Source organism: Rana temporaria, chromosome 7 (genome assembly GCF_905171775.1).
Source record: "Rana temporaria chromosome 7, aRanTem1.1, whole genome shotgun sequence".
Classification (NCBI taxonomy): Eukaryota; Metazoa; Chordata; class Amphibia; order Anura; family Ranidae; genus Rana; species Rana temporaria.
The window spans coordinates 154,726,242-154,740,543 of record NC_053495.1 but is presented as its reverse complement, the minus strand read 5'-3'; the positions used below and the strand labels follow the sequence as shown (position 1 = coordinate 154,740,543).

The following is a 14,302-nucleotide window of genomic DNA, read 5'->3' as shown; positions in this document are numbered from 1 at the left end:
AGTATGTGCATCATCTCGAATGAACATCAATGAAAAAAAGAGAGAGAAGTAGGTGCTAATAGACTGCAGAACACTAGCTAAGAAAGAAAGGGAACAACACACACATTATATATATATATATATATATATATATATATATATATATATATATATATATATATATATATATATATATATATATATGTGTGTATGTATGTATGTATGTATGTATATATATATATATATATATATATATATATATGTGTATATATATATATATATATATATATATATATATATATATATATATATATATATATATATATATATATATATATATATATATATATATATATGTGTGTGTGTGTGTGTGTGTGTGTGTGTGTGTGTGTTTTCTCCTTTCTTTCTTAGCTAGTACACACACACATATGGTAGAAAATAGGAGATAAGTTGGTGCTAATAGATTTTTTTTTTTTTAGCTAGTTTCCTATAGTCTATTAGCACCTACTTCTCTCCTATATCAGTCTATTAGCACCTATTTCTTTACCATATTTTATTTGTAGAGAAATAGGTGCTAATAGACTGATATAGGAAAGAAGTAGGTGCTAATAGACTATAGGAAATATATGTGTGTTTTATTTATTTTCTTTTTTTTTAAATGACGTTCATTCGAGATTATGCACATACTTTAGGAATATGCCAGTATCGGTCCTCATGATGTTCTAACACTTTGGCCCAGATTCACGTAGAATCGCTTTTGCGTGACGTATTATAGATACGTTACACCGTCGCAAGTTTTCATCGCAAGTGCCTGATTCTCAAAGCATTTGCATGAAAACTTACGCTGGCGGCCTCCGGCCTAAGCCCGCGTTATTCAAAGGGGCGTGTGCCATTTAAATTAGGCGCGCTCCCGCGCCGGACCTACTGCGCATGCGTGGTGAACGTAACCTCGCTTTGCTAGAACATTGTGAGAAAAACGATGGTGTGTAGGCAACTTCGTCTTGGAAAATTGAAGTTTCAAAAACGTCGTTTTTTACTTCACAGAAAATGTCGTTTTTTTTCATCACATAAAGTGATGGTGTGTATGCGGCATAAGGCTCGATTCACATCTATGCATGTTAGGCCCCGTACACACGGCCGAGGAACTCGACGTGCCAAGCACGTCGAGTTCCTCGTCGAGTTCTGGGATGAAGCCGCCGAGGAGCTCGGCGGGCCGCCTTCTCCCATAGAACAACGAGAAAATAGAGAACATGTTCTCTATTTTCTCGTCGAGCTCCTCGGCGGCTCCATCGAGCCAAAACTGTACAGACGACAGAGTTTCTCGGCAGAATCCGGGTTTTGACCGAGTTTCTCTGTGAATTCTGCCGAGAAACTCTGTCGTGTGTACGGGGCCTCACTTTTGAGCGTTTCTGCAGTGCTTTTTGCGGTGCTTGCCGAATTTTTGGACACAAATTTTGACCGCGATTCTGTCGCAATTTTGTGATTTATTTATTTTTTACTTTTTACACTGTATCTAGCTGTTTGCTAAGGAGGGGGCCGGGAAGCCGCCCGCCATGTCCTTAACAAACAATGAATCATCAGCTGTCAGCGGAATGTAAAGAAAAAGTTGAGAAAGAAAAACAGCGTGAGGTCCCCCCAGGTCCATACCAGGCCCTTGGGTCTAGTATGGATTCGGAGGGCACCCCCATGCCAAAATAAAAAAAATGGCATGGGTTCGCTCTAAAATAAATACCAGACCCTTATCCGAGCATGCAGCCCGGTAGGTGAGGAAAGGGAGGGGGATGAGTGAGCGCCCCCCCTCCTGAACCATACTAGGCTGCATGCCCTCAACATTGGGAGATGGGTGCTTTGATGGGGACAAGGGCCTCTTCCGACAACTTTTGCCCAGTGGTTGTCGGGGTCTGCGGGCGGGGGCTTATTGGAATCTGAAAGCCCTGTTTAACACCTCCGATGATACGCCCTGCTGATCTGTCGGCGCCGATGTCCTGCATTTCTTAAATGCAATTGGATTACATCATCAGGAGACCACGCCCCTTGTGATGTCACAGACCCACAATGCCCCAGGCCGTGACGTCACAAGGGGGCGCAAGACATGCAGGACATTGGCGCCAACAGATCAGTGTGATGCAGCATCGGAAGAAGGTCGTCGGTGGGAGCTACTGTATTTTTTAACAGTACACTACATTTTTTAAGTAAATGTACCCCATACTCATTCACATGGGGGGGGCGGGATCTGTGTGTCCCCTTGTTAAAGGGGGCTTCCAGCTTCTGATAAGCTCCCCACCCTCAGACCCCGACAACCACCGGGTTGTTGGGAAGGGTTGTTGGGAAGAGGCCCTTGTCCCCATCAACATGGGGGCAAGGTGCTTTGGGGTGGGGGCACAGAGCCCCCCCTGCCCCAAAGCACCCATCCCCCTATGTTGAGGGCATGCGGCCTGGTATGGTTCAGGAGGGGGGCGCTCGCTCATCCCCTCGCTTTCCTGACCTGCCTGGTTGCATGCTTGGTAAGTGTCTGGTATGGATTTTGGCGGGACCCCCATGCCATTTTTTTTATTTTGGCATGGGGGTGCCCTCCGAATCCATACTAGACCCAAGGGCTTCATATGGACCTGGGGGGACCCCATGCTTTTTTTTGGATTTTTTTTATTAGAAAAAAAGCTGATGACTCATCGGTAGTTAAGGATGCAGTGGCCGGCTTCCTGGCCCCCTCCTTCGCAACCAGCTATATACAGTGTAAGAAAAAATGCAAAACAAAAATTGCGTCAAAACCGTGGTAACTGTAACTGTAACTGTTTTGGATGCATGTTCATTGAAGTCTATTACATGCAAAATGCTGCATTTTGTGGGAAAAAAGTCCCTGACCCTTTCCAAAAATGCAGAGGCACAAAAATGCATTGATGTGAACATGTTCCATAGGATCCCAATTAAAAAAAATTCCCTGCATTTCTGAAAAATGCACCAAAAATGCATTAGTGTGAATAGAGCCTTAGACTGGGATATAATTAAAGTTCATTTGCGTGTAGAGGCAGGTGTTCCGATATTTTTGGTAATTTAGGGCCAGATTCAGAGAAGAAGTACACCGGAGTATCTGCTGATACTCCGGCGTACTTTCAAATTTGCCGCGTCGTATCTTTATTTGGAATTCTCAAACAAATATACAACGGCATTTGGCTAAGATTCGACAGGCGTACGGCTTCATACGCCTTCGGATCTTAGAATGCAATACTTCGGCGCCCGCTGGGTGGAGTTTGTGTAGTTTTCCGCGTCAGGTATGCTAATTAGCTGTTTACGGCGATCCACGAAGGTACGCGTGTTTGTCGCATTCTCTTACGTCGTCGCTAGTCGTCTTTTCCCGTTGCAAAGTTACGGCTGCTATTTAGGTGGTGTAAAAATAGACAGCCCATGTTAAAGTATGGCCAACGTTCCCGGGTCGAATTAAATTTTTTTTTTTTTTTTGCATAAGTCGTCCGGGAATAGGAATGGACGTAACGCACGTCGCCGTTTAAAAAAATACGTCGGGGCGACGTCATTTCGCGCAAAGCGCGGCGGGAAATTTCAAAACAGAGCATGCACAGTACGTTCGGCGCGCCTAATTTAAATGGTACACGCCCCATTTGAATTAGGCGGGCTTGCGCCGGACGGCTTTACGCTACGCCGCCGCAAGTTTACAGGCAAGTGCTTTGTGAATCAAGCACTTACGATGAAAACTTGCGGCGGTGTAACGTAAACGGGATACGTTACGCTGCCGAAAAAGTACATGAATCTGGCCCATAGTGTATAGATAGATAGATTTATTTTTTTACCATCCTATAATTGGATATACATGTTTTTAAGCAGCTGCTTATGATGCTAAACAACTAAATACACTTTCTGAAATATGTAATAAATATATATAAAAATCCTATGATGTATTGTGTGATAAAACCATTTGACCCATTCAAAACAAGTCTTAACATTTGACACCATTTACAATATACAGTATATAATAAAACAATGATGTTCAAAAAGTTGATGTGGTAAAGAAGAGAAAAGAAAAGTCAGAATGAATTTAATTTTTTTTTTTTTTTATGCTTTTCCCTTTAAGCATTCATTTGCCATACAACTAGTAGGTAGTATCCTTGAAAGGGCTTTTTCTCTCAGGGAATTGCAATTCCCCCACCACCACCCAAGATGATCCCCCTTGTCTGTACCCCAACACACCTCCCAGCACCGCCCCTTGTCTCAAGGCCTACCCATCTCCCGACACCACTGCTTTTTAAAGAATAAATCCCCCAGTAGCAACAATAAATCTCCCATCAAAAACGATAGATTCCTCATCAGCAAAAACAGCCTGAATGACAATAAATCCCCCAGCAGCACCAATAATGGCCCCAGCAGCATTAACTAGTCCCCACAGCAGCAACAATAAATCCCCCCAGCTGCATAAATTGGTATCCCGGCATCAACAAAAAAAAACCCCATCAGCAACAATAAATCCTCCTGCAGCATCAATAAAGCCTCTCAACAACAATAATGGATGGACAGCAGCAACAATAGAGCCCCCCTTAGAGACACATTGAAAGTCTTCCAGTCAGTTCAAATAATGGTAGTAAATACTGGAACACCATCTGCAACAATCAGCCATAGTATTTGCTGTAGTGAAGAATAGTGATGCCTGTAAGCTTTGTAGAGACTTTGGAAGGATAAAGCCTCCAATGCTGGGTCCGTATTTAGCCAGCATCTAGATTATCCAAGTGTGCACGGTCCTCTTAGGGCTCTTTCACACGTCCGTTCCGTTCGTCCGTTTTTTGGACGTCCGTTAACGGACCGCAATGCTTCCCTATGGGTTAACGTCCGTTAGCGGATGAGCATCCGCTAACGTCCGTTAGCATCCGTCTGCGTTAAGTTCCGTTTTTTTGGACGGAAGAAAACCCTATTTTTCTTCCGTCAAAAAAACGGAACGGACGAAAAACGGACGTTAGCGGATGATCCGTTTACCATCCGATCCGCTAACATACGTTTTTCATCAAAATATGTAAAAAGCCCCAAAAAAATAAAAAACGGATGAAAAAACGGATGGAAAAACGGATGGAAAAACTGATGGAAAAACTGATGGAAAAACTGATGGAAAAACTGATGGAAAAACTGATGGAAAAACGGACGAAAAACGGACGAAAAACTGATGGAAAAACGGATCAACTGATGAAAAAAAAACTGATCTAAAAAACTGAGCTGACGTGTGAAAGAGCCCTTAGTGTGGTTGACGACTACAGTTCAGGGCTCCACCTTCATCAGGAGTCCATGTTGCTGCAAGGGAGCAGCTAGGGGATGGTGTATACATTCCTATGCTCCAGGTCTTTGTCTACATGTGACAAAAGAGATTTGCGGAGAGGTGCACAGAAAGCAACTATCACCTACCTAATGGCATTCCTCAAAGTGTTTTTGGGTTTAAGAGATACTCTTTGTATTAATAAGTTTGTGTGAAAAAATGTATTGTTTCAATAACTGTAATTTTCTGTAAAACATTCTGTAGAGTGAGGGCCTGGATGTGCCCAATGTAATTTCCCTATGTGGCCACAACATGGTGCCAGGGCCATTAGGCAGTTATATGCTAGCTTTATACCCAGGGTGCCCCCCTGTTAGCAGGGGCAGTGCTTTCATTGATCCTGTCCCCCATACCTACACTGGCATACTATGAGGACCTCTAGTGGCTCCTAAGGCACCTACACTGCCTGATAGTCCATGTGATCCCAGGCCTAAGTCATTCCACTAACTCTGATACCGTGTTCCCCCAGAAATGGTAATTACTACAATTCTTACTTTGGTATCCAACAATTAAAAAATTGTATGCATCTCATTTGCTGTTTATTATCTGAATAATGACAATATTTATGTGCACTTTCCTTTAATAAGTTTGACTCTATGTTATTTTATTTTTTAGAAAGATAAGAAACAAAAAATGTTTCAAGATGCAGCAAAAGGACTAATTTTGGGAATGGTATGGCATATTCCTTTAAGACTTTACCTATAGATATGTTCAAGAATGATCTCTTTTATGGCCAATGTGAACATAGCAAACTATTTACCAAAGTCTATTAAGAATGATAAATATGTTAAATGATTTTAAAGGGGTTGTAAAGGTAATTCCCCCCCCCCTAAATAGCTTCCTTTTCCTTAGTGCAGTCCTCCTTCACTTACCTCATTCTTTGATTTTGCTTTTAAATGTCCTTATTTCTTCTGAGAAATCCTCACTTCCTGTTCTTCTGTCTGTAACTGCACACAGTAATGTGAGACTTTCTCCCTGGTAAGAGGAAAGCCGCTTGAGAGGGGAGGGGGCGAGCAGGAATGTCAGGACGCCCATTTACACACAGCTCTTTTCTCTATCTGCAAAGTAGAGAGCGTCCTGACACTCCTGCTCGCCCCCTCAAGAGACTTTCTCCACACCAGGGAAAAAGCCTTGCACTACGGTCTGTAGTTACAGACAGAAGAATAGGAAGTGAGGAATTCTCAGAAGAAATAAGGACATTTAAAAGCAAAATGGAAGGATGAGGTAAGTGAAGGAGGACTGCACCAAGGTAAAGAAAGCTATTTAGGGAACATTTTTTATCTTTACAACCCCTTTAAATTTAGGAAAAGTACCCAAGTTTGTCCTGGCATAAGCCTCTTTTAATCCATAGAACAGAAGAACTCATCTGGGCTAAAGCAATAGGCACCAATCAGATGTGCTATATGAACATGAATGCTGATAAGGGATAGACATGTGCCGTTTGTTTCATTCCGAATTAAAATTCAGACACATTTTTCGTTATTTGGAAATTTACAATAGTAACAAATTTAAACAAATCCAAACTAACAAATCACAATTTTGGATGAGATTCTAATTTAAATAGTTTTTTTTTTAATCAAATTTGAATTTCCAAAGAGAATAACATAGTAACAGAACTGAGCACAAAATAGAAAATAAAAAAGGGACAGAATAGAAAATGAAAGAATAGAATAATACAGAACAAAATAGAATAATAAATAAAAGAACAGAATAAAATAGAGTAGAAAATAAAGGAATAGATTAAAATAGAATATATATATATATATATATATATATATATATATATATATATATATATATATATATATATATATATATATATATATATATATATATATATATATATATATATATAAATGGAAAGAATATAACCATCTTCTGAATTTCAAATAGAATACATTTGAATAGAATAGAAAAGAATAGAATACAATAGACAATAGAATCAAATAGAAAGAATATAACATAACCATTTTCCGAAATTTGAATTTTGAATAGAATAAATTCAAAATTAGAATAAAATAAATGTAAATAAAATGAAAAATAGTAGAAAATAATAGAAAATAAAAGAACAGAATAGAAAATAAAAAAATAGAATAGAAAAACAATAGCATAAAATGGAATAGAAAGAATATAACTGTCTTCCAAAAGTCAAATTACGAATAGAATACATTTGATTTCCAATGGAGTTCAATTTGAATGCAATTTGAATGGAATTCAATTTGAAAATTTTTAATTGATTTGAATTCAAATAAACAAAACAAATTCTGAAAATAAATTAAACAAATTTAACCAATTGCCAACCGCTGCAGGATGATGTACGTCGACAGACTGGCACGGGCAGGCATATGGGCGTACCTGCCTCCCAGCGGCGGTCGGTGATGAGGGGGGCGGCCATCGATTTGTGGCCACCCCTCGCGATCGCTCCTGGCTAATGAGATGCTTCCTCTGCTTCTGCAAATGTAAACAGAAGCAGAGGAAGTGATGTCATCTCTCCTCGCGGCGGTCTTTTCGCCTGGAGCTCGAGGAAAGAAGACATCAAGTAAGTGCACCAACACTACACTGACACCAGAACACATAGGCACACTTTTCACCCACCCAGTCACCCCCCAGATCACCCCCTGTACCCCCAGTCACCGTGTCACTAATTGCAGTGGTCATTTATTTACTGATCACTGCATTTAGTGTGACTGTAAAAAGTGTCAGGGCAGTTAGTGGTAGGCCCATTCAGGTTTAGGGTACCCCCCTAACCCCCCCTAATAAAGGTTAACCCCTGAATCGCCCCACCAGGTAACCCTTTCACCCCCTGTCACCAGTGTCACTAAGCAATCTTTTTTCTGATCGCCGTATTAGTGTCACTTGTGACGCTAGGTAGCCAGTTAGGTATTTAGGTTCACCGTCAGGTTTTTATAGCTTCAGGTACCCCCATATATTACCTAATAAAGGTTTTAACCCCCTGATTGCCCACTAGTTAACCCTTTCACCAGTGATCACTGTATAAGTGTTACGGGTGATGGTGGTTAGTTTGTTTGCTTTTTATAGCGTCAGGGCACCCGCCATTTATTACCCAATAAAGGTTTAACCCCCTGATCGCCCGGCGGGTGATATCAATTAGTTTTAGTGTCAGATAGGGTCTGCGTCGCCCCAGGCAGCGTCAGATTAGTGCCAGTAGCGCTAACACCCATGCACGCAGCATACACTTCCCTTAGTGGTATAGTATCTGAACAGATCAATATCTAATATGATCAGATCTATACTAGTGTCCCCAGCAGTTTAGGGTTCCGAAAAATGCAGTATTAGCAGGATCAGCACAGATACCTGCTAGCACCTGCGTTTTGCCCCTCCGCCCAGCCCACCCAAGTGCAGTATCGATCGATCACTGTCACTTACAAAACACTAAACAGATAACTGCAGCGTTCGCAGAGTCAGGCCTGATCCCTGCGATCGCTAACAATTTTTTGGTAGCATTTGACTCGCTGACAGTCAGGTGCTTTTTTACCTGTGAATCTTACTAGTTGTACCAGTAAATTTAGAGCCCAAAATGGCAAATCAAAGGTACACTAGTGAAGAGGCCTACACGTTTCTGAGCATGACAGATAGTGAAGAGGAGGTCAGTCATCTGTCAGATTCAAGAAAAAACAGCAATCAGCGCACAAATGTTACAAATAAAACTAAATTGATTGCAAGTTGAACACCAACAGAGGCAATCACAAAAAAACTCAAAAAATATAAATGACAAATAATAATAAAAGTGCAGCGCAAATAATGTCCTTGACTGAAGAATCAAGAATTAAGATGACACCCAGTGAAATAGCAAAAATCGTCGGCAAATGTGATGATATCTTCCACCAGTATACTGTAAGAAGTGCCTCCTTACCAGATGAGATGGACCATATGTTTTCACAAGTGGTCAAAGACAGCTTGTTCTCACCATAAGGGAGATGGTGCAGTGGAGTCCAATGCAGCAGTGAATAGTAGGTCAAATGCGGAATAAGGGACATACAGTACCTGCCGCCGTTATTATACTTTCATCACTCTGGTTTTCGGTGACAGGGTACTGTAAATCTTGCGCTGGCTGCCGCAATAGGAAAACACAGGAGAGAGAGAGCGGCCTCCATGATGGAGGGGGGGGGGGACATGCTACGTATGGGCACAGGCAGCACTGGGCAGAAAGGCAGAGGCTCAGAGGCAGAGCTGGCTGGCTGTAGCGGGGGCGAAGCAGTACATCAGAGGCAGACTGGTGGTGGATGGTAACGATGTGACCGCAGGTACACAAACAGGTCACACTCACTGCCAGTGGCACTGTGATGATCAGGGACGCGCAAGGGATGTTTTCTTTCCTTCCTCCATTTCTCCACCACTGCTGTGCCAACGCCTCTAACACTTTACGGAGGGACTCTAGAGTGGAGGGGCTGCCTGTTGAGTTGGTTGCTGAGAGGGAGTAGGATCACCGGTGGCCAGGCGCCCTGGGTGGTAGTGCCACCGCCTCTCTCCAGTGCTTCCTAGTGGTAGCACCGGCTCTGACTCCAAGGCAACTTTTAACCACTTCCGTACCGTAGGATGTCATATGACGTCCTGGACTTCAGTGGGGGATATCTGAATGATGGGTGCAGCTCATAGGCGTGTGCAGCCCAAAGTGAAAACACCTGAAGTTGGCTCCTGGGTGGAGGCGCCGGCATCTTCGATAGGGTTCCCTACTGCGCATGCGTGAGTCGCGCTGCGTGTCCTCACTGGTCCCTGCTGTCTTCTGGGACCTGTGTGTCTCCCAGAGGACAGCGGGGGGGACAGAGGAGGGGCCAGACATGGCGTAGATCGCTGGGGAATCTGCGGCGATCTATCGCCGGACGTGGGAGAAAATACCTCTATTAGACAGGTATCTGCTCCCCCCTGAAAGGTGCCAAATGTGACACCGGAGGGGGGGGGGGAGGAATCCGAAAAGCGAAAGTGCCATTTTTGGGTTGAGCTCCGCTTTAATAAACACTTATCAAAGTAAAAAAATAAAAATATATATATTTTTTAAATGTATTAAAACATTTAATTGGTCACACTAGTGGTTGAGGTGCAGTAAAACCCTGCTGTTGAGCTGTGCTTTTACTGCCCCTTAACCACTACCATTGTTTTAGCTTTAGAGGCAGCAGCTGGGCATGTTCACATGCCGCGGCTGCAATTATACCCCCTGTTGCTTTCAGCAGATGTAGCACCCACGGACAGTGACCCATTCCAGTGAAAGGCGGCACTCTGCAAGAAGCCCACAACTGCGTGCAGCATGGAGTTCAAGGGGTTAAAGCAGGTTGGGTGGAGCCGATACGTCTTCTCACCACCTCTCAAATGCTCTCTGCATGAGTGGGAGTGATGTCATTTTGCTCCAGCCACTCATACAGCCAGAGCCCGCAAACCCGGAAGGAATGCCAGGGGGGGAGGAAAGCCCTGTTAGAGTGCCTCCTTCTAAGGCAAGCATTTTATAATGTGCTAGTATGCGATGCATACTAGCACATTGTGCAATTGTTTTCCAGTGGATTTTTTTTTAACTGCTGTGGTTTACAACCGCTTTAAGTTGGTACATGTGCACAGTTTTTTTTATTCAGTTTGCTAGCTGACAGGTTCTTGCATCTACACAAGCGATGTGGATGCAAAGACTGACAGCAGAGACTCTCCACCGTCAGTATACACTGATTAGTGTTACAGCTAATTTGTTGCAAGCTGCTGATTGAACAATGTTTCAAAGCCCCTTTCACACTGAGGCGGTTTTGAGGCATTTTAGCACTAGAAATAGCATCTATTAAGTGCCTGAAAACCGCCTCTCATTCATTTCAGTGTGACTTTTCACACTGGGGCCGTGGTCTTGTGGGACGTTAGGAAAAGTCCTGCAAGCAGCATTTTTCAGGCGCTTTGGAAGTGCTGCCTATTCATTTCAATGGGCAGGGCGTTTAAGAAAAACACCAGCTGCAATTGTTGGGCTGTATTATAAAATCACATTCCTTGTGGTTCATGCTAACATTTTTTGATAGGTTAGGAATTACTTGGACTTCTGGAGGTGCTACATAGAGATGTATTCCATATATATATATATACACTATATCTTATTAAAAAAAAAATATATATATATTTTAATAAGATATAATGTGTATGTTGAATATATCTATGTGTGACAGAAGTCCTGGTAATTCTCATCCTATTCAAGAAAGTTACTTTCTGTAAATATTCCCTGCAAGGTGCAGAGCAGGTGTACAGCACAGCATTGTATAGAAGGCAGAGAAGGTCGGGACTCACATTTGGAGAAGATTCAAGCTGCCATCATTCCTCTGAGGTCTTCACTCTGGCTCTGCCCCAGTGAGAGCTGTGCCATGTGCTGGGCAGGAAGCAGTGGACGGAGCTGAACTGTGATGATCTCTTCCTGCTCCACCCACCTGTGTTGCAGCTGTAAAAGCCCTGACTTGTCCAGAAAAAAAACAATCTTCAAGCTTTTTGTAGTAAGTACACACAGCATAGGATGGTGGGTTCTGGTAACCACTCTCTCCTGTGAAGACTGCAGCCACCAGCTGTGGAGTAAGCAGGCAGGAGTTATCTGATGCTGCCTCTGTATGTCCTGGCTACTGCATCTCTGATAGCAGGCGGAGTGATATTCAGCTGTCACTGATTCTGTAACCGGAACTACAGAGACAGTATCGGAAAATGCGGCTTCCTGACTGCTTACTCCGCAGCCAGTGTCTGCAGTTCTCCCAGGAATTTGGCATCCATCTGAAAGATAGAACCATTGGCACTAGTGTTGAGCGGAATACGCCATATTCGATTTCGCGATATATCACGAATATATAGCCGAATATTCGAGAAATATTCGCTAAAATCGAATATTCGTGATATTTTATCCAAATGAAATTTTTGCGAAATTTCGCTATTGCGAATGCGAAAATAATTGCGAAATTTCGAGACGTGCGGTAGGAGAACTCTGATTGGCTCATTCTGAAATCGAATATTCGTGATATTTTATCGAAATTTCGCAAATGCGAATGCGAAATTGATTGCGGAATTTCGACAACTGTGGTAGGAGAACTCTGATTGGCTCTGATGCAAAAGAAGGGCGGAGAAAATAATCGCGCAATATTCCTATTGCCGAATATTCGCATTTAAAAATAAAATTGAAAAAATGCGAATATTCAGAATAGTGAATATTGGCCGCGAAATTCGAGATATTCGCGAATACTCGAATATGCCATATTCGAGCCGAATATTCGCAATACGAATATTCGTGAGCAACACTAATTGGCACCACTGCAAGTTAAAAGGGGTGCCGAAAGTGAGTTATTACAAACACATTCAGACCCTGGGGTGTGCCTGGGCATTAGGGTATGCCCAGGCACACCCGGCACACCCCGTGGCGATTGTTCACACCATAAGTATGATCATAGCGGCAGTTCCGCCACTTGATCATTCTAAGGCCCCATACACACGAGAGGATTTATCCGCGAATACGGTCCAGCGGACCGTTTCCGCGGATAAATCCTCTCGAGGATTTCAGCGGATTTCCATGCGATGGAGTGTACTCACCATCGCATTGAAATCCGCGCCGAAATCCTCTGGCAATGACGTGTCGCGCCGTTGCCGCGATTATGACGCGGCGACGTGCGCGACGCTGTCATATAAGGAATTCCACGCATGCGTCGAATCATTACGACGCATGCGGGGGATCCCTTCGGACGGATGGATCCGGTGAGTCTATACAGACCAGCGGATCCATCCGTTGGGATGGATTCCAGCGGATAGATTTGTTTAGCATGTCAGCAAATATTTGATCTGCTGGAATCCATCCCAGGGGATAAATATCCGCGGAAACAGATCCGCTGGAGTGTACACACCATAGGATCTATCCGCTGAAACCCATTCGCTGGGATTTTTCAGCGGATGGATTCTATCGTGTGTATGGGGCCTTCCCCCCTCCCACCGCCATCTGGTGCTTCTCCGGGCTCTCCCGTGCCATCGGAGGCCCGGAAAACAAATCGTCCGCCGCCGAATGAGGAGCATAGAGATTTAAAATCATAAACATAAACAAAGCTGCAATCGAGGCTGAAAGCATGAGATCAGTGTTTTTTTTTTCCCAATCTCATGCTTTCCAGCCTGGAGGACAGATGTGGGGTCTTATTGACCCTGCCTCTCTCCATAAAGAGGACCTGTCACACACTATTCCTATTACAAGGGATGTTTAGGTTCCTTGTAATAGGAATAAAAGTGATAAAAAAAAAGTGCATAAATAAATAAATAAAACGCCCCTGTCCCTAGTAGCTCGCACTCAGAAGCGAACACGCATGTAAGTCCCGCCCACATATGTAAACGCCGTTCAAACCACACATGTGAGGTATTGACACGTGCATTAGAGCGAGAGCAATAATTTTAGCACTAAACCTCCTCTAGTAACTCTAAACTGGTAACCTGTAAAAAAAAAAACAAGCGTTGCCTATGGAGTTTTTTAAGTCCCGAATTTTGGCGCCATTCCATGAGTGTGTGCAATATTAAAGCGTGACAAGTTAGGTATCTATTTACTCAGTGTAACATCATCTTTCACATTATCACAAAAAATTGGGCTAACTTTACTGTTTTGTTCTTTTTTAACCACTTCAGCCCCGGACCATATTGCTGGTCAATGACCGGGCCACTATTTGCGATTCGGCACTGCCTCACTTTAACTGACAATTTAACTGACAATTGCGCGGTCCTGCGACGTGGCTCCCGAACAAAATTGGCGTCCTTTTTTTCACACAAATAGAGCTTTCTTTTGGTGGTATTTGATCACCTCTGCGGTTTTAAGTTTTTGCGCTATAAACAAAAATAGAGCGTCAATTTTGAAAAAAAAATGAATATTTTTTACTTGTTGCTATAATAAATATCCCCAAAAATATCTAAAAAAAAAAAAAAAATTCTCAGTTTAGGCCGATACGTATTCTTCTACATATTTTTGGTAAAAAAATATCGCAATAAGCGTTTATTGATTGGTTTGCGCAAAAGTTATAGCGTCTACAAAATAGGGGA

The 14,302-nt window shown here is 42.8% G+C and overlaps 1 protein-coding gene across 3 annotated transcripts in view; it reads left to right on the top strand.

The window, feature by feature from the left end:
• Positions 1–14,302, top strand: part of LOC120945788 — a 95,916-nt gene that overhangs the window by 25,446 nt on the left and 56,168 nt on the right. For 2 of the 3 annotated variants that reach the window (XM_040360191.1, XM_040360190.1), the window contains one exon: positions 5,900–5,956. The exons of the other annotated variant lie outside the window; for it this stretch is intronic. In XM_040360191.1, coding sequence (XP_040216125.1) covers positions 5,900–5,956 — 57 coding nt within the window. The remainder of the gene's footprint in view (positions 1–5,899; positions 5,957–14,302) is intronic. 3 annotated transcript variants of the gene reach the window in all.